Genomic DNA, 27,500 nt, shown 5'->3' on the forward strand with positions numbered 1-27,500 from the left:
AGATACACAATATTAAATAATGAAATTATATTCAAAGAAGAAATTTTAGTCTTCATCTCCCTCCACTGGAACTACGGCCGTCAGTTCCACACCATCATTCCCAGGTGGCCAACCTATTGAAGTGATAGTGAGGAGAAGAAATAACAGACCAAGAAATAGACATAAAGGATTGAAGAATAGAAACAGAAAGGAAAGGAAAACAAAACAAAGAACCCAAACCCATGTTATGTTCCCGCATACTATGTGTCATTTAATGTCTATGTGTAAGCATTTAAAATGAACCCCAATCATCTAAGAAAAGAAAAACTAATAAATCTTCTGCGTGCCTGAACTCGTTAAGTAATTAACTCCTTCAGTTCCGTGCCAAAACAACAAACCAAAACAAAAGTTGATGTTAAAGGATCCTATCCCTTAGGGTTGAAAATCAATAAGCGGGTGTTCATTGTTTATGAGGTTGTGTTTTGTAAGTAGTGTAGAATGTGTAAAATCTCCTATTTCACTCCACATGTTAATATGTCTCATATCGAAAATAACTTACAGCCATCTCTAATCAATGTCAATGGACTTGATTCCTGAAATGGAATTATTAAACATCACTTCTTTTTTCCCAATCTTTAAAGCTAATGGATGAACAGTGCTCAATATCAGGCCATAAGCCGTCATTATCATTTTGTTCATTCACTAAGCAAAGTTTCACTTGTGACCAATGATACCATCTATCTGTTCCTACCCCCTTCCCTTTAAAGGGATAGTTCACCCAAAAATGAAAATTCTGTCAGTATTTACTCTCCCTCATGTTGTTCAACCCCGTAAGACCTTCGTTCATCTTCGGAACACAAATTAAGATATATTTTTGATGAAATCTGAGAGCTGGATCACTCCTCCATACTAGTCCATAGGCTTCTTGAGGGATTGAACTTGCCGGCCTCGAAAAACTAATTAAAGACATCGTTAAAATAGTCCAAGTGACTACAGTGGCTCAATCTTAAGTTTATCAAACGACGAGAATACTTTTTGTGCGCAAAAAACAAACAAAAATAACGACTTTATTTCAACTATTCGTTTCCTTCTCGCTACTCGTGCTGCCTCTTCAGCAGTGCAAGTTTTTGTAGGTAATGCTTCCACCCACCTAGTAAATCTGTCCATGATTACTAGAATGTATTGGTACCCTCCACTGGGTGATAAAGGTCCTGTGGAATCGATTTAGAGATGTGTCCATGGGCCTGTTGGTCTGGGTGCATGTGACATTCGCACCTTTACAGATTTTCCCACATTTGCTTTGATTCAAATTAAGCATCTCCTAGAGTAATCAATGTCTTTTATCATTCGTGGCCATCACCAAGTCTCGCTGATTTCAGCTTTCATTGCTTTTGCTCCAGCATGCACTTTTCCATGATACAGCTTCATTAGTTCTCTTCTTGTTCCAATAGGCATGACCACTTGTCCTGTTTGAATTCTCCAGATACCTTGATCATCTTCTTTCACTCCCGCTTTTATCCATTGTTCTTTCTCTTCATCTGTCTCCGTTTGATATGACAGAAGATGGAGCTCAGGATTATCTTTGCTGTTTTCCTTTACCAAGGTAACAGGAGTAAGAGGGAGTAGAGCTGCTTCTCTAGCTGCTGCATCTGCTGCTGTGTTTCCTTGACTTTCTTTGGACTTGTCAGATTGATGTGATTTTACTTTGATCACAGCGTCTTCTGTGGGTAAGTGACATGCTGTAATCAAACGACGAATTATGGAAGCATGTTGTATTTCGCTCCCACTACTAGTGATAAGTCCACGTCTTTTCCACAGGCCAAGGTAATCATGGACCACACCAAAAGCATAACGACTATCTGTATAGATGTTGACTCCTTCCGATTGTTCAAAAGCTTCTGTAAGTGCTATGAGCTCAGCTACTTGTGCTGAAAATTGCCCAGAAAGAGCTCCTTTCTTCACAACAGTTCCGTCAGCTTCCACTACAGCCCATCCAGTATGTCGTTTTCCATCAACATAGTAACTGGATCCATCGACCCATAACTCCCTGTCTGGATTTTCAAGAGGGATTGGATTAACAGGACCAAGACTTTCCTCTTCAACTTGTTTTTCACACTCGTGTGGTATTCCCTCATGTGGTTCCAGCAACACTGTTGCAAGGTTAAGAGAAGTGTCTCTGATGATTTCCATTCTCAAATCCTTGTTCAACAAAGTTTCTTCCCATTTTGCTCTCCTCGCGTCAGTTATGGTCTTGATGTTTGTATTGTTCAACAACGTCACTATACTGTGTGGAGTGTGCAGTATGATAGTTTGTGCTCCTATCAGATTTTCAACAGCATCCACTGCCCATGTGGCACCATCGAGGGCTTGTATACATCATGGTTTACCAGTCATTGTGACAGGAATCTTTGTGGAAAAGTATCCAACTGGTCTGTATCGATCACCTGGTTTTTGACACAGTACTGCTGAGTAGGTCTCATCTCTCACCCTGGTCCACAAATGAAATGGCAATCGTCCATGAGAAAGTCCCCAGGCTGGGACTGAAGTCAGTTCCTCTTTCATAGAAGTAAACGCTTCCTTAGCTTCCGGTGTCCAGTTTATCTGTTCCACTCCAGGCTTTCCTCCCTTGTACAGGTTAATGAGGGGGCTAGTGATGCTGGTAAAATCAAGTATATACTGACGACAATAGTTGAAAAGTCCCATCACCTTCCGCATTCCTGTAACTGTTAGATGTTTTGGGAGTTGCCGTAATGGTTCTACACGCTCTGTTGTCATTCTCCTTCCCTCGACAGATATTTCTTGGCCCAAGTAGATAACCTTGGTTTTGGCCAGCTGTGCTTTGTCGGGGTTGACTTTGAATCCTCCTTTCCTAAGGGCTTGTAGGACAACGTTCTAACCGAGATGGAAACAGCCGGGTTAGGCAAATGGCTGTTTTCATCTCGGCTTGTCATCAACATATTGGAGACAAACACTTCCTGAACTCTCAATTTCAGCTTTTTGCTCCGTTAAGAACTGATCCAAAGTTCTATGAAATACCACAGGAGAAAGATTAAGACCTTGTGGGAGTCTGTTCCAAAACATACTGTTTTGTGCCTACTGTGAAGGCTAATTTCTCTTCAGATTTTTTGTCAATAGGTATAGACCAGAAAGCCGACAGTACATCTAGTACTGTGAAAATTCTTGCATTTCCTGGAATATCATTCAGAATGGTGGCAGGATTGGCCACAATAGGATGCACTTTTGGTGTTACACTGTTAAGTCTTGTGTAATCAATGGTTAATCCCCATGAGTTGTCTGATTTCTTGACAGGCCAGACAGGACTATTAGTGGTTGATGAGGTTTGTCTGATGATTCCTTCAGCTTCCAAGTCTGCCACTATCTCTTCCACGGCATGTCTTACTTCAGGACAGATAGGGTATTGTTTATGAGGGGCATGTATCGGTCCCTCAATAACAACTGGGTCAATATTTGCTTTGCCACAATCCAATTTGTGTTTTGCCCAAACATCTGGATATAAACTGCACAGAAGACCCCACACACCGTCTTTTCCCCAATCTCTGATGATTGGTTTTGCTGCACCAACAGAACTTAAATTACTTGTGCGATCTTCGTGTGGTATTATCCCAGCTGTTGTAGCGATTTGATGACTGTCAGTGAATATGATCATGTTCAACAATGGAAGAATGCCCATGCCAATAAGGCTTCCTTGTGAATTCGGCCCCATCATCTTCATGTATTTGCAGAGGAACTTGTATACTTTTGCGAAATTTAGTAATGCCTCCTCCAACTCCTTCAACTTCCATAGTTTCATCTGTTGTAGGTAGGTTCAGATTTGTTCTACCAGAAAGACTCGGGAGAATAAATACTGTAACAATTATACATTTATTGACAGCCCAGCAAGCAATAAGTTCTTTGGCGTAGGCCCCGTCAATAGCACGCAATCCGAGGGTCCGGACTCTGCATTTCCTGCCTGAAGACGAAGGCAGGGGCGCAGCCGACCCACTGGGAGGTATAGGAAGGGACCATCCTGGTGGTGGTGGGGAGGATGGAGGTAAATGGAAGCGCCAGCATCTGCGAACTCAGACATGTGTAAGTACCTATCTTATATACCATGAGTATTAGAACAGGATTGGATAGATGAGAAGGTAATGAGTGACGTAACAATTGAGTCGTGCCGGCAGAACTTATGCTAGAGCTTCATTTATCGAAATCGCTGCTCCTGTGTCAACCAAAAAGTCACATGGAAGGCCCCCTATTAATGCATTGATGAAAAGGCGATTGTCTCTTTTCTTACTAATACAGGCGGCCGCTGATTCCTATTGCGGACATAAAATTCCCTCAATGAGCTGACAACTTGTGCTTCAGTCCACGTCTTCCCTTGAGAGGTTGACCGCACTGACCTGTCTAAATAATGGACCTTGACCTTCTGCTCCACCTCCTTTAGCCCAGCAATCTCTTCTTGAGTGGCCACGCTTTCCACAGTGGCCGCAGAAAATCATCCTATTCTTTGTGTCCATGTTGTATTGAGCTGTCGCCACTCCTCTTCGATGGCTTGTTTCCTTCTTCCTTGTTTGATCTTGTAGCCATCTTTAGGCGGCCAGCCCATTGCATAATTTGGTTAAATGTCTCGCCTGGATTGACTCCAAGTGATAAGGCTTGTTGGTATTTTGTGCTAAAGCCATCCACAAGTGTGTCAGTGAACTGTACATCATCTCTGTCAGGTTGTTTCTTAGCACAGAGAGCCCATCTCTCATGAGCATTCCACTTACGCAGAGCATATTCATCTGGAGATTCATCATCCTTTTGGTTAATCAATGTCACTAATGTGAATGGAATTTTACCACTTACCAAGTGGTTGTTATCGACACTGGCAAGCGTTTCCATCGGTCTCTTGGGATTTTAGCTCTCACAATAGTGTGTATGTCTCTTAATGTCATTTGATGTGCTTCAACTAATGAGTCCAATTCTCACCAAAACTCTGTGTTTGGATCTTGTCTCTTCAGAGGAGGCAAAGCTGTGAGAATGGCTTGACGTTCTCCTGGTGTGAATGGTCTCTCTTCTGTCATCATTTCAGATTCTTCCCTTTTAATCGCAGGTGAAGAAAATTCAGGTCCGATCTTATCAACTGTGATCATGTCGTCATCTCTTGTCTCATCACCCCAGTCAAAACCATAATTACGAGCTGGTGTACATCGCAGCATGTCTCTGTTTGGCTGGGCTGATTTAGATCTTGTTATTATTGAAGCTGCTTGTGCAGATGCAATATACATTTTGTCAACTGGACCTTTATTTGATCTCGAAGCTTGAGGCTGTGTCAGAGGTTTAGATGAATTGGTAAATTGTTCAGGCAAAGTTTGATAAATTTGTTTGTAAGGAGGAGGTGTTACAGTTGCTGTGGATTTCACTGGTGGTTGTGAATATTTTCTTTCAGCTTCAGTTATTATATTTGTCCAATCTGGATCAAATGAATTGTCACTGGATGTATTTTCTTCATCTGAACATTTAATAGACATGATTTTGTTCAACTTGTTATATGCTTCAATTTGATGCTTCATTGCTTCAGCAAGTCGAACTGGACCACCATTTATATTGCAAAAAATTCCACCTTGTTTCACAATCCAATGAGCTGCCAGTATTGGGAATGCTTTTGACTTGATCTTGTCTTTTTGGACTCGAACCAGCCTAACTGCTCATCCATAGATGCATAGATGCAGATACACAATATTAAATAATTAAATTATATTCAAAGAAGAAATTTTAGTCTTCACGAGATCCCATGAGTCTGTATGCATTCAGGGTTCCCACAGCGATACAAAAACATGAACACACACACACACACACACACACTTTTGGGGAGTTGTGAGCAAAGCTTGTAGGATTCAGTCTAATGCGATAACATGAACCAGCATTTTCGGTGGAAAAGAAAGTTCAACTGAGCGTGAGGGTCACATGTTCCCATCAGCCGAATGTGTGTGTGTGTGTGTGTGTGTAATGGGTAGGTTTAAGGGTCGGGTTAGAGTGTGTGTGTGTGTGTGTGTGTGTGTGTGTGTGTGTGTGTGTGTGTGTGTGTGTGTGTGTGTGTGTGTGTGTGTGTGTGTGTGTGTGTGTGTGTGTGTGTGTGTGTGTGTACAGTAAAGTGACAGGTGAATCTCTCCGGGAATCTTCTCGTCTCCTTGAGTAAAGTCACTTCTGAGGTGTGTGCAGGTAGAGACGCCATCTGTCCCGTCACACACACACACACACACACACACACACACACACACACACACACACACACACACACACACACACACACACACACACACGCTGATCATGAGATCTGACGTTATAAACAGCCCCATTAGACACGACAAGGACAGTCACCGACACACACTCCTGCGTTTGCTCCCTCTGACGGATAAATGCAGTGTTTGGGGTCAAAGTTGTTCACAGACTCTGAATAACAAGACGAACTGCATTAATCTGAGATGTTCAGAGTCACGTCACTGGGAGACCTTTAGAATAGTTTATTTTCATTTCTATTTAAAATGTTATCTTTTCAATTTAGTTTAGGTTTTCTTATTTTCTTTCTTTCGTTGTTAGATTTAGCTTTAGTTTTATTAAATTGATTTCAAAGTGCTCTAGTTTTTATATTTTTATTTCAGTTTGAGTATTTTGATTAAAAAAATTATATCTAATTTAGTTTTTAGATTTTAATTTTATTTCAGTTAACGGAAGCGTTTTTAACTTTAGTTTTTGTTTTTATTTCAGTTAATGAAAGTGTTTTTAAAAAAAATTCAGTTGACAAAAGTGTTTTAATTTAGTTTTTGTTTTTATTTCAGTTAACTAAAGTTTTAATTAATTTTTATTTTTATTAGAGTACTTTATTATTTTTCATCCACAGCTTCTGTCCTCCAGTGGTGACACAGAAAACGAGAGGCAGTCGTTAGTGTGATTAAATGCGTTTGTCTCTGGATTATGTGAATAGAACAGGGTCGTAATCACATTTTCCATAACCATAATCGAAAACCTCTAAGCCGATAACATGAAGCATATCATATCCCACGGGAAAGAGCAGCGTCCATCTCTCACATCCTCAGAAACAAATATGAATGTCATACGCAGCCTGAACCTATAATTCATTCAATAATGTGATAGTTGCATTATAGGTTGTCTGTTTTGTCTAGTTGTTGTTAATATAGCTGTGTTTTGTGCTATAGATGCACCTGCGGATTAGTTGACCTAACTTAAAAAAAATCGAGGAAACCCGTTGCCTTAAAAGTATTAAGTAAATAAATTTCATGCTTAATCGAAAAAATTAAGCAATGTGGAATCGTCAAGTTCACATAACTTATTTTTTTCAATTAAGCATTAAGTTTATTTACTTAATAATTTTAAGTAAGTGAACTGAACATTATGAGCTTATGATTCTTCCTTCTATTTATATCCAGGACACAGGAACGTCTGTGACGCTGTTCTGCACTAATGCACCCAGAAAAGACATTTAATTCAATACATTTCAGATCAGTTATGTGGCTTGTCACATGTTGGATCTTGTAATGAATAATAATATGCGCTCATGAATTTATTCCATGAATGTCTGCTGTAGATCTAGAATATTAACAAGAAAGTGTTTTCTTCTTTTGAGCTACAGTGATGAATAAATGCATCAGATTATTGTAATGCGTCTGGACAGTTCTGTGATTTATTTATATAGATTTCATTCAGGGACATATATTTTATTCTTGTTTTTTTTTCTCTACCAAAAAATATAATAATATTTACTATACTATATATATATATACACTAATGCTAAATTAAAAAAAAATAATTAATAATTTTATTAATCAAGGATACACTAAATTGAAGCAAATAGATTTATAATTTGACAAAAGATGTCTATTGTAATATGTGTTGTAATATGTAAATTATCTTATTTATAAATATTTTTTTAAATAATTGTGTATTAATATATTAATTATTAATAATTAATCAATATATATACATTTTATGAATTATATGTATTAATAATTATGCATTAATACAATTATTTTTATTATTTTTATTATTATTTAAAAACATCTTTTTAATTAATGAAATATATAGTTTGTTTTTATGACATTTAATGAGTAGTGATATTAAACTGCAAAAATATATATTTTTATTGTGTTTGTGTATATATATATTTTTTTTTGGGGGGGGGGGGGGGGTTGTGCAATATTGCAGTGAAGGCGTGTTTTCGAGAGGTATTGTGTGATTCACACTAACATGTTAAGCAATGTTTGTTTCATCACCGGGACGAATGTGTTTTTCTCTACTAGGTTATGAATATGAGATGCATTATTATAGTGAACTGAGGTTTTATAAGCATGTGCTTTCATCTGCTCTCGCAGTGGAAGCAGGAGTGTTACTGCGTTCAATCACACAAACATCAAAGCGTTTCAACAAAGCGAAGGCCGCAGCATCAATAATGCAGCACAAACGTGCTTTTGTGTGTTAACTTGCATTTTCTGCCCCACTGCTTTTAACGGCCTTTCTCTCTGCTTCAAACTCTCAATGCAGATTCCTGTGTCCTTTCATATGAGCTGCATGTCTTTCTGCTTCGTTCTGGCTCTGTTTACGCTCAGATGCGTTAAAGCTGAATAAATCCCTTCCTTAAACCAGACACAACGCTTAAAAACATACAAACGTAGAAGCACTGGAAGTCGTAATGTGAAGGAGAAAGTTGTGTTTGTGCAGGACGTCCTCATGGAAGTTGTATTCAGGTTTTTAATGTTGTTTATGTGTCTATGTGGTGTTTTTAATATGCTTTAAGACAAACCATGTGTAAATTCATAAGTCGACAGCATTGCTGAGTATTTTCTCCTTAAAACTGCAGTGAAACAAAGACAGTCTCAAAAACACGCTTTGAAATCGCTGGTGTTTCTGACGTCACAAACTACCTTGTAACCAATCAGATCAACGTGTGATCGTCAACGAGTGTGTCTCTGAGTGAGTGAGTGAGTGGAGGCGGGGCTCATTTGCATATTCATAGAACCGCGCATACTAAATGAGGCAAGGGTGTCGAGTTACATTCAAGATATTTTAAGTAGTGAAGATTTTTTTTCAAGGAAAAAAACTTAACAAAATGTATTTTTGGTGATCAGAGCTGAGTTTTAAGGGATAAAATGATTGACTACAGGGGGATTTTAAAATGTGTGCTGCTGCACAGTTTCCCGAATTATTTTGGAAGATAATAGTGCATTTCATTCTGACTGGTTGCATTAATTGGTACATTTTTGCATAAACTGTCTTAAGAACTAGTTTGACCAACAAGATATAATCAGCCTTACTTTTCAGATTTTTAAAACTTTAAGAAGTTATGACCAGTCTTGAAAAAAAAAAAGAACTTCAAACAGTTTATGCTGCTTTTCCTTTAAGACTGGGCATAAACTTTTAGTCAGTAATATAAAAATTTAAATTAGTCAAATTTTCTAATTTGAATATGAAAAGTTAGATCAGTTATCCCTTGACTAACTGATGGTCGAAGTAGTTGTAGAAAAAAAGTTGAAAAAAATAAAACCCAAAAATAACTATTTATATTGCGAAAACAATAAAAGCAGTAAAACATATTTATATATATATATATATATATATATATATATATATATATATATATAAAATTTTATTATTAATAAAATATATCTGGCTCATATTGCACACCCAAAATTAAAACAATACGAATTTGCAAAATATGTATTTCTTTTAAAGGAACATGCCGACTTTTTTGGGACTTTAGCTTATTCACTGTATCCCCCATCTTTAGATAAGTCCACACATACCTTTTTCATCTCCGTGCGTGCTGTAACTCTGTCCGACGCCCCACCGCTAGCCTAGCTTAGCACAAAGACTGGATGTAAATGGCTACAGCTAGCATACAGCTAGCATTGTGATTTGTATAGTCACAGAGTGTACAAATCACAAGGTCATATGAGACACAGGCATCTTTTAACCATATAAATACTGGGAACTATATTCTCAGAAGGTCGAAGCACTGCTACTTGGGCGGAGTGATAAACGCAGCACCTGAGAGACGCACCGTTGTTTCTAGTGTCAACAAAACCAACGTGACTAACTAGCTAGTAACGTTAGCGGACGTGAATGGTGATCATGGCTGACTTTGAGGAATTGTCAGATGATTTTTACTTGGTATCAAACCAAGATCCAGAACCATATCGTTTTGAGCCAGAATGCACAGACGAGGAATTACAAACTTTGGTAGCTGATAGACAAGATAGTCATCTAAAAACATAACAGAACACGTACCGCAGCCGCAGGTGATCTACTTTGTCCTGTCTGTGCTATCGATGGGATGGCCGTATCCTTCAGCACACGCTTCATGGTCCGTGTGGCAAATTCCATTTTCTCAAAATAGTCGTCCTCAGTGAAATGTACTGAGCAAACACGATGGTCCTTGATGATCTCTTTAGGTGTGTTTGGATCGATATACAGAGCAAGTAGCCACTGATTCATCAGGTCAGCGTTTTTGATTGGAATTCTATGAAACATCATGTTTTACCTGGTCTCCCCTGTTTATTGCCTCAGCTCTTTACAATACAACGAACACCCATGATTGTAAACTATGCTTTTACTATCTAGCAATTGTTGACTCTATTACTCCAACACTGAGCGAACTCTCTGCTCCTCAGCACGGTGCGTCTCAGGTGCTGCGGTTATCACTCCGCCCAAGTAGCAGTGCTTCGCCTTCTGAGAATATAGTTCCCAGTATTTATACGGTTAAAAGATGGCTGTGTCTCATATGACCTTGTTATTTGTACACTCTGTGACTATACAAATCACTACATGTAAATAGGAAAATGTTTGCGTTATTTTGTCACTTATTGGGATTAGTATGCTAGCTGTAGCCATTTACATCCAGTCTTTGTGCTAAGCTAGGCTAGCGGTGGGGCGTCAAACAGAGTTACGGGACGCACAGAGATGAAAAAGGTGTGTATGGACTTATCTAACTCTGGGGATACGGTGAATAAGATAAAGTCCAAAAAAGTCGCCGTGTTCCTTTAAGGCCATATTTTTTTTGCAGTTAAATAACAGTTTATATACTGTATGTATGCATATGTATATATATATATATATATATATATATATATATATATATATATATATATATATATATATATATATATATATATAAATAATGTAATTTTTCAGTAGAATATTTCAACTTCATCACTGTAAACAGGACAGATGCTTAGAATTAATTGAGTTATATTTTAGTCAGCGCTTTAATATGACTTTAATCTGAATTTGAATATTTTGCCCCCAAGAGAAATTCGATTTATTTAATTTTCTCTTTAAGCAATTAGATTCCATCTTTCCCAGATTATTTGTGATATTTTATCAGGACTCATCTCATCTGCTCTCAGTGTTTTCCAGGAAAGTGCTGCGTCGCAGATTCACAGATATAAACGCTCTTTCTCTGATAGACGATGATCTGATACGATTTGCGTTTGTTGATTTTGAGTCTGCGACATTTTTATTATCTGGTCCGGCAGAGAAAAGCTCTGATCGGAGTCACGGGTGTCTTTTGTGGCCATTATCTGATTTGAAAAGGTCACCGTTTCTGCGTGTTTCTCCGCTCAACAGGGTGAGAAATGAACACCCGCCAGACGCCACACGCAGGTAATTGTGTTTTATTTTATCGAGTCACTCGAGCGGGTGACCGGCTCACACTGACCTTTCACACTGTTCAGCACTGTGACAGTCTTGATGAAGTAGCGTTTGAACTAGTTTTACATGCATATCTTTGTTTGAAGCCATATGATGCCCTTATGTTGTTTTCAGGCTCTACTAGAACAGGTTTTCCTGCTTGAATGTTGATTATTTTCCTCATATTCTCCATTGTTGCGGCTCCTCTCTTCCCAGTCTGTCAGTAACGCTCTGTTTACTTCCTGTCTCTATGAAGCCCCTCCTCCTGAAAAGCACACTGTGCTCTGATTGGTCGGCTGGATCAGTGTGTTGTGATTGGTCGAGTGCTTCGAGTGTGTTTGGGAAATGTCCCGCCCCTTACCATAACCGCCAGTTTAACACACTACTAACTAACTCAACCAGGCCCCGCCCCTTTATTCTGCGTATGAATTATTATAATGAGGAATATTGTGACGTGTTCGTTCCCGGAAGAAACTCAAGACTACAATGGAGGCAATTTACTTTTTTTCATCACCGCATTAAATTGATCAAAAGTGACAGTAAAGACATTTATAATGTTAGAAAAAATGATATTTCAGAAAAATGCTGTTCTTTTGAATTTTCCATTCATAAAAGAATCCTGGAAAATAAAATGTCTCACAGTTTCCACAAAAATATCATTGTTTTCAACATTGATATAATAATCATAAATGTTTCTTGAGCATCAAATCATCATATTATAGTGGTTTCTGAAGGATCATGTGACACTGAAGTTGCTAACAGTGTCAATGGATCTGCGTCTAACCGTATGACAGCGTTCTGATGTGTATTTGTGTATCGCGTATTTGAGTCTGATTCGCTGCTTTTGGTTCTGCTTTCTTCATGATTTTCAAATCCTCCTCCTCCTCATTTTAGCCTGATAATGTCATGCAGGAGCAGATAAAAAGATTCCTACGCTCTGACTGCTCTTTTGTTTGCAAGATAAAATTCAGCCATCTGAATGCCATAATGAACAGTCTGCATGCGAAATGAATCTAGATGTGTATCTGAAACTCTGCCGCAGAGCCAAACTTTGGCTTTCCAGAGGACAAATCTTCAGATGAGCAACTTAAAATGCTCACATTCTACTTTTGCAGCAGTTTATATGTTCCTGCGCGGCAAATAAAAGGCTTTTGCTAAAGCCTTAATGTATAATGCATTATAAAGGTGTTCATAATGTGCATTATAATGCATTATATCTTTTCATATGCAAGTGTAGCAAAAAGCAAAAATCAAAGTACTTTCATGTTGTTTTTTCAATGCTAAATATGAAGAGTGATGCATAAAATAAGATGTACAATAACATAATTATGGTAATACTTTACTTGCCTGTATATAATGGATTATAGATGTATTTTAAATGCATTAATTATGCACCTTACAATGCATTGTAATGAATACCTTTAATCACAGTTATAAAACATTAAAATACTCATCTATTCATTGAACACACATTTAGAAAGTATAATGCATTAAAAAAAACATGATAAAAAAACAGATGTTACAAGAAATCTGCAAATATTATAATGCATTTTAACTTCCTCAACGAGAAACAGAATATGAGGGTTTGACAGGACTTTATAAATCAAGACTTGATTGGATGGAACCGTCAGGCTACAATATTATTGGCTAATATTTTCCCCCTCAGCCTCAATGACATCATCAGAAAAGGAAATGTCGTTGCATTTCAACGAAAGATTATGTAGAAATTAATTTATGTCTTTAGAGTAACGTAACTGATAAATCAACCATAAATACACCAGGAACATGAATTAAGAAGGTAAATGACTGATTTCTGACTGTGTTTTTGCTGTAATGTGTCGCTCTGAACTCTCTGACCTCATTTTCATCTATTTCATTGAACATGTTATGGACGCTGCTATTCCAGGCATGCTGAAGCATCAGAGCGTGAAGCATCAGCTTTAGCTGCTCGGTTAAAGATGAACTATTACTGCAAAGTCTTAATGTTGTTTTCAGGCTCTACTAGAACAGGTTTTCCTGCTTGAATGTTGATTATTTTCCTCATATTCTCCATTGTTGCGGCTCCTCTCTTCCCAGTCTGTCAGTAACGGTCTGTTTACTTCCTGTCCCTATGAAGCCCCTCCTTCTAAAAAAGCACACTGTGCTCTGATTGGTCGGCTGGAGCAGTGAGTTGTGATTTGTCAAGCGTGTTTGGGAAATGTCCCGCTGTTTTGAACTTTAAGTAGTAAAAATTATTTATTTTTGAGAAGCCCCTAACCCTAAATATGAGCTCTATTGATGATACTTAGATGAACAAGGTAATGTTCAGTGTTTAAATCCCTGAATTAAAGGCTTTACACAGACACACACACACACTCACTCACACACACACTTACTCACAGAATCTTCATGAACAAGTTAGTTCAAATTAGTTAAACGCTTGAGTCCTGAGGTTTGTATTAACGTAGGACTCGAGTGACGCTTGAGCCCTATTCGGGCGGGACTAGTGTATCATGGGGGGGGTTACAGTAATAATCAACAGAGCTTCTCTGTGATTTTAGTCCAGTCCGAATGTGCATCTCAGTGATCATCACGAACAATGTCAGTAAAGATTACGCCAACTTTTACCGTCAGTAAAAAGGTCCGGAATAATGACCTCAGGTAATGCTAATCCAGTGTGAATAGACCCGCTGTAAATATGTATGTAAATATTCCATCATTTCGTGTTTAAAAGTAGTTTACCATGGTTTTTCAATTATGGAGACGCTCGAAAAAGCATTCAGTTGTGTTCTAGACGCTGGGACAGATCTGTAGCAAAACTCACGTGTTCAGAAAGAAGATCGAAAGCACTTGTTAGAGGCACAAAACATCGTTTAGCATTAGATAAGTGCCACTTACCAACACAATCCAATCTGGAGTTAATTAATACATTGTTCGACCGGACATAACTGTTTTATATATAAATAAAATATAGGTTATATGTGTTTGTGTTATCAGGAAGAATGTAGTACACACATGACGACACGAGTGACGGCAGTGTGTAACTCGAGTTACTCTCACACTTCTGCTAGTTTTACTGAGATCTATTTTCCCATGCGAACTGGCCATTAATATTTCAGACGTCCAGTGGTACAACTACATTACTCATCTACCCTTGTGAAGTTAATCCCATCCGAATAGGGCTTTAGTTGACAGTGTTTCTTGGTTTAGTTGACGGTTTAGTTGACGGTTTTAGTTGTCGGTTTAGTTGACGGTTTAGTTGTCAGTTTAGGTAACGGTTAGTTGCTGGTTTAGTTGGCGGTTTAGTTGACGGTTTAGTTGACGGTTTAGTTGACGGTTTAGTTGACGGTTAGTTGACGGTTTAGTTGTCAGTTTAGGTAACGGTTAGTTGCTGGTTTAGTTGGCGGTTTAGTTGACGGTTTAGTTGACGGTTTAGTTGACGGTTTAGTTGACGGTTAGTTGACGGTTTAGTTGATGGGTTAGTTGATGGTTAGTTGACGGTTTAGTTGACGGTTTATATTAATTAATTAATTAATTAATTAATATTACAGACGTTCTGTGGTAAAACTACATTACTCATCTACCCTTGTGAAGTTAATCCCGTCCGAATAGGGCTTTGGTTGACAGTGTTTCTTGGTTTAGTTGACCGTTTAGTTGACGGTTGGTTGATGGTTTAGTTGCCGGTTTAGTTGCCGGTTAAGTTGTCGATTTAGTTCACGGTTTAGTTGTCGGTTTAGTAGATGGTTAGTTGATGGTTTAGTTGGCGGTTTAGTTGACGGATAGTTGACGGTTTACTTGGCGGTTTAGTTGGAGGTTTAGTTGACGGTTTAGTTGTCGGTTTAGGTAACGGTTAGTTGTTGGTTTAGTTGACGGTTAGTTGATGGTTTAGTTGACGGTTTAGTTGACGGTTAGTTGACGGTTTAGTTGACGGTTTATTTGACGATTTAGTTGACGGTTAGTTTATGGTTTAGTTGCCGGTTTAGTTGATGGTTTAGTTGACGGTTTAGTTGACGGTTAGTTGACGGTTTAGTTGATGGGTTAGTTGATGGTTAGTTGACGGTTTAGTTGTCGGTTTAGTTGATGGGTTAGTTGTCGGTTTAGTTGATGGTTTAGTTGTCGGTTTAGGTAACGGTTACTTGTTGGTTTAGTTGACGGTTAGTTGACGGTTTAGTTGGCGGTTTAGTTTACGGTTTAGTTGACGGTTTAGTTAACGGTTAGTTGACGGTTTAGCTGACGGTTTAGTTGACTGTTTAGTTGTTGGTTTAGTTGTTGGTTAGTTGACGGTTTAGTTGTCGGTTTAGTTGACGGAATAGTTGACGGTTTAGTTGACGGTTAGTTGACGGTTTAGTTGACGGTTAGTTGACTGTTTAGTTGGGAGTTTAGTTGGCGGTTTAGTTGTCGGTTTTGTTGTCGGTTTAGTTGGCGGTTTAGTTGTCGGTTTAGTTGTCGGTTTAGTTGTCGGTTTAGTTGACTGTTTAGTTGACTGTTTAGTTGACGGTTTAGTTGACTGTTTAATTGACGGTTTAGTTGGTGGTTTAGTTGACGGTTTAGTTGACTGTTTAGTTGACGGTTTAGTTGTCGGTTTAGTTGTCGGTTTAGTTGACGGTTTAGTTGGCAGTTAGTTGATGGTTAGTTGACGGTTAGTTGATGGTTAGTTGACGGTTTAGTTGTCTGTTATTTGACGGTTTAGTTGACAGTTAGGTGACGGTTTAGTTGACTGTTTAGTTGACGGTTTAGTTGACTGTTTAATTGACGGTTTAGTTGACTGTTTAATTGATGGTTTAGTTGACTGTTTAGTTGGCGGTTTAGTTGGCGGTTAGTTGATGTTTAGTTGACGGTTTAGTTGACGGTTTAGTTGGCGGTGTTTCTTGGTTTAGTTGACGGTGTTTCATGGTTTAGTTAACAGTTTAGTTGACAGTGTTTCTTGGTTTAGTTACCGGTTTAGTTGACAGTGTTTCTTGGTTTAGTTGACAGTGTTTCTTGGTTTGGTTGAGAGTGTTTCTTGGTTTAGTTGACAGTGTTTCTTGGTTTAGTTGACAGTGTTTCTTATGATCTGTGTCGTTCCAGCGCTGAAGAAGGGTCGTTTCTGGATCACCCCTGACCCGTACCACAACGACGACAACATCCAGATCGGGCGTGAGGTGAAGATCTCCTGCCAGGTTGAGGCGACTCCTCCCGAGGAGCTGCAGTTCAGCTGGCTGAAGAACGGCCGGGCGTTACGCAGCTCTGAGCGGATGGTGATCACACAGACCGACCCCGACATCTCACCCGGTACCACCAACCTGGACATCATCGACCTGAAGTTCACCGACTTCGGCACCTACACCTGTGTGGCGTCGCTGAGAGGAGGAGGCATTCCTGAGATCAGCATCGATGTTAATATCTCGTCTACTACTGGTGAGTCTCAGACCCATCCTGGGTCACACACACATATGCACACACACGCACACACACACACACACACACACACACACACACACACACACACACACACACACACACACACACACACACACAAACAAACACTCTCACGCACACACCAACAACCACACTGATGCACACACACACGCGCACACACACACACTCGCGCAGACAAACAATCTCACACACACACACTCGCACAGACAAACAATCTCACACACACACACACAAGCAAACACACACACACACTCACACACACAAACACACTCACACTCTCACACACACACACACACACACACACACACACACACACACGCACACACACACACACACACACACACACACACACACACACACACACACACACAGTTCTGGCTCCTTTCAACACCTTTATTTTTAAACGTGTAAAACAGTGAGTCATGATTCCAATAATTTAATGAATGTAATTTTAAATATGCGTTGGGGACTGAATTTTTCTTTATATAAAACCATTTTTATATTGAACCATTAAATTGCAACTGAATTGCATGTTCATGTATAGAAACCAGCTGTTTTACATAGTAATATTATTTATATTTGACTATATTTTTACTGTACGTTAGACGGCATCTTATCTCCGCATTCTGTGAATCAGAGGATGTTCACTGACCAGGAACATGAATTAATTTTTCCTTCAAACTGTGATATTATTAGCTTGTGAAGTTGTGCATCTGTCAGTGTGTGGCAGCAGAGTGGATAATGTCGTATTGGTTGTTAATGAAGTCATAAACATCATTAGTGCACCTTTAAAAACTTTAATGAGGCGGGTCATGTGAACACTGATGATCTCATGTGGTTCTCCGTGAGAAATCAAGGTTGATCAATGCGCTTCCATCTCGACCGGATCGATACCGGACCGGTCTCGTCTCAGTCTCAGTCTGGTCTCGGTCTCGGTCTCAGTCTCAGTCTCAGTCTCAGTCTTAGTCTCAGTCTCAGTCTCAGTCTCAGTCTGGTCTCAGTCTGGTCTCAGCCTCAGTCTGGTCTCAGTCTCAGTCTGGTCTCAGCCTCAATCTGGTCTCAGTCTCAGTCTGGTCTCAGCCTCAGTCTGGTCTCAGTCTCAGTCTCAGTCTGGTCTCGGTCTCATCTCACTCTCATCTCGTCTCGTCTCAGTCTCGTCTCAGTCTGGTCTCGATCTCGTCTCAGTCTCGTCTCAGTCTGGTCTCGGTCTCGTCTCAGTCTCTTCTCGGTCTCGTCTCAGTCTCAGTAAAAGGTCTCAGTCTGGTCTCGTCTCGTCTCGGCCTCGTCTCAGTCTGGTTGACTCACTGTATGTTTCCCTTATGAGGCTCTTGTGGAGAAGTCTTTTATTGGTGAAATTGTGTTCAGATTGATGTTTAATGTCAGACTTTACAGTTCTCAGTTGACTCTGCCCAATATAAACATACAGTGCGGAAATATTTATTTGTTTGTTATACAATTAGATTCATTTTATTTTTTATTTATTCATTCATTTATAATATAATTCTATTCATTCATTCATTATTTATATATTTATTTATTGATTGAGTGATTTATATTTAGTTTCTTATTCATTCATTCATTCATTTATAACATAATTTTATTTATTTATCTATTCAATCATTCATAATAGATTTTGTTTTTTATTTTTTTATTTAATCATTTATAATAGAATTTTATTTATTTGGTTGTTATTTTTAATTTATTTTGTATTTATTCATTCAGTTATAAAATAATTCATTCATTCATTTATTAATAATAGAATGTAATTTTATTTTTATCTATTCATTAATTACTTATTGTATGTGTGATGATTATCGGCTGGATTGCCCGCGAGTGCCACGAGAGGGCGCTCCACTACTGCTCTGCCTTTCACTGAACTGTTCACGCACACACCCTGGACTGTTCATGCACACACCCTGGACTGATTACGCACACACCTGTTTCCATTGATCACCTTCACACCTGCATCTAGTTCCACACGCAGCTCCACACACATTAAAACCCCACTCACGTTTTTACCGAAGCCGAAGTCTTGTTTCACTGTTGTGTACATCTCCGAGCATTTCTTTGCCTAGTCTGTTCCAGTCTGTGTATCTGACCCATCGCCTGTTTCCCGGATTCAGCTCGTCTGCCGCCTGCCTCTGACTTCCCGCCTGGTTATCGGACTCTGAGTATTGCCTTGTCTCCTATACTGTGTTTGCTGTCTGTGACCATTGCCTGTCCGACTACCCTGTGAATAAACTCACGCTGTGTTTGGATCTACCGGTGTATGATTGTTCATAACAGAAGACTTCGCCATAACCAGATCCAGCAGCATGTCAGACTTGTATGCCTCCCAGTCAGCCAATGCGGATCTGATCGCTGTACACCAGGATCAACTGGATCAACTCACCTCGACATTGGAGAGGTTGGCCAAGATGGTTTGCGGTCTTCAGGTTTCTACACCGGGACCATTGTAGACTCAACCCTTCTCCACAGTTGTCAGCCCTGAATCGATCCCGTCTCCACGCCAAGCTCTCCCGGTGAAGTTCGACAGAGGTGAGGTTTCACTCTCCACTGGTACCAGCCACCTCGGAAATGATTCGGACAGCCAGGTATCACAACAGGATCCTGCAGCGATGTCGAACAATGATACAGCTGTGGAAATCATTCGACTCTGTCAGGGAGATCGATCGATTGAGAGGTATGTCGAGGAGTTTGTTGAACTGGCCCATCTCACGGCAATGAGCACCGAATGTTTGATGATCTTTTTCCGCGGAGGTTTATCTGAACCGCTCCTGTCTTTGATGCCCAACCCTGATCCTCACGATACTTTAGAGCAGTATATTGACATTGGTAGGTACCCTGAGGGGTCCATGGAGGCGGCGCTGACTTGGTTCTGCTATCTCCACAAGAGCTTCCCATGCCGCTGGTCCCGTCCAGTCCCGAGCTTCCCATGCCGCTGGTCCCGTCCAGTCCCGAGCTTCCTATGCCGCTGGTCTCGTCTGGTCCTAAGCTTCATACACCCTGGTCCCCTTCCAAGTATGCTCCGCCCTGGTTCCCTGCCAAGTGTGCTCCGCCCTGGCCACCAACTCTTCCTGCTCCGCCGTGGTCTTCGGTCCACCCTGCTCCGCCCTGGCCTCCGCCTCATCCTGCTCCGCCCTGGCAACCGGCCCAGTTGGGTCCGCCCACGCTCTGCGGCCCAGGCCCGCCGTGGCTATGTCCTGGTCCCGTTCCCCTGCACGGGCTTGGCCCTCCGTCCCTCTCCCAGGGTCGCCCTCGCTCTACCCCCCGCCTGGATTGTTTTTGGAGCGTCTGGAAGTCGCTCCTTAAAGGGGGGGTTATGTGATGATTATCGGCTGGATTGCCCTCGAGTGCCACGAGAGGGCGCTCCACTACTGCTCTGCCTTTCACTGAACTGTTCACGCACACACCCTGGACTGTTCATGCACACACCCTGGACTGATTACGCACACACCTGTTTCCATTGATAACCTTCACAACTGCATCTAGTCCCACACGCAGCTCCACACATTAAAACCCCACTCACGTTATTACCGATGGCGAAGTCTTGTTTCACTGTTGTGTACATCTCCGAGCGTTACTTTGCCTAGTCTGTTCCAGTCTCTCCAACCCTGCCTCTGACTTCCCGCCTGGTTATCGGACTCTAAGTATTGCCTTGTCTCCTATACTGTGTTTGCTGTCTGTGACCATTGCCTGTCTGACTACCCTGTGAATAAACTCACGCTGCATTTGGATCTACCGGTGTCTAATTGTTCATAACAGTATGTAAGTATTGAATACAGAATTGTATGTATTTTTTGATTATTTTCTATTTATTTTTTCTATGATTTTCTATTTTATTAATTTACAATATAATTATTTTGTTAATAAATTCATAAACATCATCTATTCATAATATAATGTATTTATATTTTTAATTTATTTATTCATTCATTTATTTATGACAGAATTTAATTTTATTTATTTGTTCATTTATTTATTTATTCATTCATTTATAATAGAATTGTATTTATTTATTATTATTTTATTTATTAATTAATCCATAATATAATTTATTTATTTATATTTAGTTTTGAATTAATTAATTTATAATGGAATTCATTCATTTATTCATTCATTAATTCTCAATAGAATTTAATGTTTGTGAATTTATTTATTCTTTTATTCATTAATTAATTAATAATCAAATTTACTTTTATTTTTTCCATTTATTCACTCTTGACATAACTTTATGTATTCATTCTTTCATTCATTCATCCATTCATTCATAATATAATTAGATTTTATTTAATTATTCATTAATTTATATTGTAGATTTGTATTTATTTTTATTTATTTATTTTACCTGGCCATTACATAACTATTACAAGCTTGTGAAGAACAGAAGAGTGATTGAACCTCATGAATCCTGTTGGCTGCGGACACACAGCCCATAAACCACACACACACACACACACACACACACACACACACACACACACACACACACACACACACACACACACACACACACACACACACACACTGCTTAATCTGACCTCGGATTCACTGAGGATTTGATTAGTAAATCCCCTTGACTTCAGGTTTGATCCGCATCCATTAGTGTTTTTTAGTTAATTGCATTGATTACCGTCCTCCGCTTCGGTTCTCCACATCAAACATTAATGCTTTTATCTATAAGACGATCGTCTGATAATCTTGAACAATACGATCAACCACAGCTGAGTGTTTGTTCCCTCATTATGGGTCTGGATCATTGTGGATATCCATCATAGTGTACGAGAGTAGTGCGCACTTACTGCGAGACAGAGAAGAACAAGCCAACAATTAAACTTCTGATTATTAGATGAGGCTTTGAATATGTCATTGCTCAGATGAAAGGCTCTATTGTGTTAATGGAGGATGAAACTGGGTCATCTGAACTTCTCTTACATCCAGACTGGGATTGTTTTATGGGTAAATGTGCTTTATATGTCTTCTATCAATCTTTTTTTTTTGTATATTGGGGGGCACAGTATATTGGTTTGCAAATCAATATTTGCATGTTTGTTAGTTAATAGTCTGATAGGTGATATATCAGATATTTGTGCCATACATACTGTATATATATTCAATATCATCTTCTTGATTATATCAAATTGAGCAGCATTGTGAATATTGCAATGATTTTAATGGATTTTTAATTTGGCCGTTAAGTTTTCTGTAGTCTTCATAGTTTCATGCTCGTTTTGTGACGTCAATCGATAAGGAAAGTCATTAGAGTCAGATGAACTTATTCAGTGGGGCAACTTATTATATTATGATGAAAGATTATCTGTGAATGAATTATAATAAGAGCGCAAATAGAGTACATTTAGTTCATATAAAATTTAGTTAATTGATTTTTTTTTTGTCTGTGTGTGGAAAACACGTTGTGACCCTTCTTGTCTGTGAAAGGTGTTATAGAAATAAAGTTTACTTACTTACTTTACTATATCTGGGTAATTGTCTATATGGGTTCATCTTAATTCATTCATTAATTCATTCATCGAATTGATTTGTTTAGTTGTATGTTTATTGTATGTTTGTTCATAAATTAATCAATTAATTCATCGATTAATTAATTAATGTATAATATAATTGAATTTATTTTATTTAGCCTATAGTTTTATTTCATATTTATTTTAACTTTATTTCGTTATTTTTACTTTTTATTTATTTGATTGTTTGTTTAATTGTACTCATTTATAGTTCATTTATTTATTCATTCACTCCTTTATTAATTTATAATATAATTTAATCTTATTTCATTTATGATTTAATTTTTATTTCATATGTATTTTTTATTTTCATTTATTTATTCATTTATTTATTCAGTCATTTATAATAGTATTTGTTAATTTATTCGTTCATTTATAATTCAAATTGTATATTACATTTTTTATTATTTATTTATTGATTTTCATTCATGCATTCATTTATTTATTTATTCATAATATAATACTTATATTATATTAATAACAGGCGTGTCCCGTGATGAGGCTGTCAGCTGATTGGCTGTGGGCGTGTCCCATGATTAGGCTGTCAGCTGATTGGCCATAGGCGTGTCCTGTGATGAGGCTGTAAGCTGATTGGCCATAGGCGTGTCCTGTGATGAGGCTGTCAGCTAATAGGCCGTGTGCGTGTCCTGTGATGAGGCTGTCAGCTGATTGACCATAGGCGTGTCCTGTGATGAGGCTGTCAGCTAATAGGCCGTGGGCGTGTCCTGTAATGAGGCTGTCAGATGATTGGCCGTGGCCGTGTCCTGTGATGAGGCTCTAAGCTGATAGGCCGTGGGCATGTCCCGTGATGAGGCTGTCAGCTGATTGGCCGTGGGCGTGTCCTGTGATGAGGCTGTCAGCTGATTGGCTGTGGGCGTGTCCTGTGATGAGGCTGTCAGCTGATTGGCCATGGTCGTGTCCTGTGATGAGGCTGTCAGCTGATTGCCGTGGGCATGTCCCGTGATGAGGCTGTCAGCTGATTGGCTGTGGGCGTGTCCAGTGATGAGGCTGTCAGCTGATAGGCCGTGAGCTGATGAGGGCGTGTCCTGTGATGAGGCTGTCAGCTGATTGGACGTGGACGTGTCCTGTAATCAGGCTGTCAGCTGATTTGCCTTGGGCATGACCCGTGATGAGGCTGTCAGCTGATTGGCCGTGGGCGTGTCCTGTGATGAGGCTGTCAGCTGATAGGCCGTGGGCGGATGAGGGCATGTCCTGTGATGAGGCTGTCAGCTGATTGGCCGTGGCCGTGTCCCGTGATGAGGCTGTCAGCTGATAGGCCGTGGGCGGATGAGGGCGTGTCCTGTGATGAGGCTGTCAGCTGATTGGACGTGGGCGTGTCCTGTAATCAGGCTGTCAGCTGATTTGCCGTGGGCATGTCCCGTGATGAGGCTGTCAGCTGATTGGCCGTGGGCGTGTCCCGTGATGAGGCTGTCAGATGATTGGCCATGGGCATGTCCTGTGATGAGGCTGTCAGCTGATTGCCCGTGGGCATGTCCTGTGATGAGGCTGTCAGCTGATTGGCTGTGGGCGTGTCCTGTGATAAGGCTGTCAGCTGATTGGCCGTGGCTGTGTCCTGTAATGAGGCTGTCAGCTGATAGGCCGTGAACTGATGAGGGCGTGTCCCGTGATGAGGCTGTCAGCTGATTGGCCGTGTCCCATGATGAGGCTGTCAGCTGATTGGCCGTGGGCGTGTCCTGTAATGAGGCTGTCAGCTGATAGGCCGTGAACTGATGAGGGCGTGTCCCGTGATGAGGCTATCAGCTGATTGGCCGTGGGCGTGTCGTGTGATGAGGCTATCGGCTGATTGGCCGTGGGCGTGTAGTGTGATGACGCTGTCAGCTGATTGGCCGTGGGCGTGTCCCATGATGAGGCTGTCAGCTGATTGGCCGTGGGCGTGTCCCATGATGAGGCTGTCAGCTGATTGGCCGTGGGCGTGTCCCATGATGAGGCTGTCAGCTGATTGGCCGTGGGCGTGTCCCATGATGAGGCTGTCAGCTGATTGGCCGTGTCCCATGATGAGGCTGTCAGCTGATTGGCCGTGGGCGTGTCCCGTGATGAGGCTATCAGATGATTGGCAGTGGGCCGAGAGAGAGAGATGCAGAATAAAGTCATAAACCGTTTCCACAGAAAGACAGAAACATTTCCAGCGCTGAAAAGCTGCTTCTGCTCTGAAACGGAACGTCAAGTCAAATGTATTTACAGTATATACTGCATTGTTTCAAAACAGCTTTACAGAAAATCAGAATGTTACTGTTTATAATATCTCATATCCTATATAAGATGTTTATAATATCTCAATACCTTCATACCTTATATTTGCATTTTAGCACAGCTGGGCACATTTGGTTATGATACAAGCAATAAAGCATTTGAGATTTGCTATAGTGTGTGTGTGTGTGTGTGTGTGTGTGTGTGTGTGTGTGTGTGTGTGTGTGTGTGTGTGTGTGTGTGTGTGTGTGTGTAATGCAAATAAAGTTGGATATATTATACATATACTTTATATTTTTTTATTTAAACACATCCTTTTCATATAAAAAAATAGAATTATTGATTTTTAGAATAAATAAGATGGTGCAGTGCATTAGACTGGCTTCTTAAAGTTGTCTTTTCTCCTCTATTGTGTCGTATATCCGAGTGAAACGCTTCTGGAACAAGAAAAATGTGGGCAAATTCAGAGAAGAGAAGAGCTGAAGTTATTTTGATTCAAGATTACTAAAAAAATTATAAACGTGTGCACCGATTAATCATTTAGAGTAAACACTGCAATATTTAATAAAAAAACGTTGATTTCATGGTGACTTTAAGCTGTGCACAATTCCCTAATTTTGGTCACTTCTCACACCATCCAGTGTTTTTCTCGCTCATTAGGCGCTATATTCTTTTCTTTATGTGAAACTGCACAGCTAATGGTTTATTCAGGAGGAGTGTGTAGAGCTTTCCCCCTCTGATAGCAGAAGGATTAAATAATGAGGAAGCGCATGGAATGACGAGCACCTCGTTCTCATTCCAAGAGGTAAAACACAATCAATCTTCATTCTGCTGGGCTTTAATGAAGCTGTATCACGAGCGAGAGACACAGAGAAAGAAAGAGAGAGAGAGAGAGAGAGAGAGTTGGATGCTTCTTTCTGCAGCCAAGCAATTAATCTTTGCATTAGTCGTTACATTTAAATGTGCTGTGATAATGAGGACTCGGAGAGATAGCGGCTCTTGTACTCGTTCAATCAACCTTGCGTTGTCTTCGTCCTTTAACGTGACTCCTGGCTTTATCAAAGCGCCAGATCGAAACTAATAGTTCTCTCTGCTTTGAGTTTCACTTCATTTATCTGAAGAGAAGCTGCAGGACGAAACAAAGGAAGGTTTTAATGATCCGCTGATTAGATGCTGCGTTTGCTGGACGTACGCCAGAAAAACTTTGAAAAATGTTGTTTGTCTAATAAAGCCCCTTTCACACAGCGCGTTGATCCCGGGACATTGCTGGGAAATTGCCAGAACACCTTCTGTGTGAAGGCAAACACGACCCGGGATTGATGCCGGGTTGGGGACTTAAGCTCCTTTCACACAGAGATTCCAGAAAATACAGGGATGAAGTTACCCGGGATTTGACCCGGGTTTGTTTGATTTTGGTTCATTCACACTGCCAGTGATTTTCTGGAATCAGAGAGTGCATTCGCACACAACCCGTAATAAATCCCGTAAAGACGTGACATCGATGTGACATGTAGCGTCTATAGTTTGCTTATGAGCTGCGATTTCTCTCTGGAGAAACCACGCTTGTGCATTTTTTTCTCTGATTCGATCATAAACGAGCGCATTACGTACCGTTTCACGCTGGCGTACGATCCCGGCTTCAGCGCCATCATTACGACACGGCATTGATCACGGCTTGTGTTCACACTGCGCGCGTTCCGGGACTGAACACGGCAATGTTACTAGAGCCCCAACCCGGCATCGATCCCGGGTCGTGTTTGCGTTCACACAGAAGGCGTTCTGGAAATTTCCCGGGATCAAAGCGCTGTGTGAAAGGGGCTCTAGTAACATTTCCGTGTTCAGTCCCGGAACGCACGCTTTGTGAACAAAAGCCGTAATTATATTTTTTGCATAATTCTTGTACTGAATGTGTTCCTTCATTGTGTAACTAGAGGATCCGCTCTTCATTCTCAGTGTGTGAAGGAGCTTTAGAGGCTCAGAGAAACACCAGGGTCATTGGTGTATCTGTGGTTTTATCATCATTTAAGTTTGGACGACATGATCCTGTATCACAATTACCCAGCATTACCTGTGTGCGTTCAGTCACGTATCGTCCCTGTTAAGGTCATAAATAACCCAGAATATTCTCCGTTTTTACTTTAGTGTTGCTGTAAACTCTCACATGTGTGCGCAACGGGACAGATTCGATCCCATGAGGATCGCAGAGTTTCCACAGAAAGATATTCATTCCTTCATTCATTCAGAATTTTATTTTCGTATTTATTCATTCATTTATTTATAATATAATAATTTACTTATTTATTTATTCATTTATAATATAATTTTATTTATTTATTGTTTTAATTCATTTTTAATTTATGCATTCATTCATAATATAATTAATTTAATTAATAATAGATTTTTTCCATTTATTTATTTTCTCATTCACTTATAATAGAATTGTATTTATTTATTATTTTTGTTTATTTTGTACTAATAAATTCATTCATAATAGAATGTATGATAGAGTATTAGAAGAAAAAAAGTCAAATTTGTTAAGTTTTTTTTTTTAAATGGTATTTTCAGGGCTATTAAACACAAGCTGTGTCTGATGGAGACGAACACACACACACTGACATTGATGGGCTGATGTGTTGCCATGGCAATGGACACATGATGTCACTTCCGTTGTCTCAGAGCACTGTGGTGCTTTTATTTTATTTATTTTTT

At 39.8% G+C, this 27,500-nt stretch overlaps 1 protein-coding gene across 3 annotated transcripts in view; it reads left to right on the forward strand.

Annotated features, from left to right (window-relative positions):
• LOC143707733 (MAM domain-containing glycosylphosphatidylinositol anchor protein 2) overlaps window positions 1–27,500 on the forward strand; it is a 288,467-nt gene that overhangs the window by 138,030 nt on the left and 122,937 nt on the right. For all 3 annotated transcript variants that reach the window (XM_077200059.1, XM_077200057.1, XM_077200058.1), the window contains exon 7: window positions 16,711–17,040. In XM_077200059.1, the coding sequence (XP_077056174.1) occupies window positions 16,711–17,040 (330 nt within the window). The remainder of the gene's footprint in view (window positions 1–16,710; window positions 17,041–27,500) is intronic.

The sequence above is a fragment of the Siphateles boraxobius genome, unplaced genomic scaffold (assembly GCF_051911475.1).
Source record: "Siphateles boraxobius isolate OS27281-9 unplaced genomic scaffold, OSU_SipBor_1 115, whole genome shotgun sequence".
Taxonomy (NCBI): domain Eukaryota; kingdom Metazoa; phylum Chordata; class Actinopteri; order Cypriniformes; family Leuciscidae; genus Siphateles; species Siphateles boraxobius.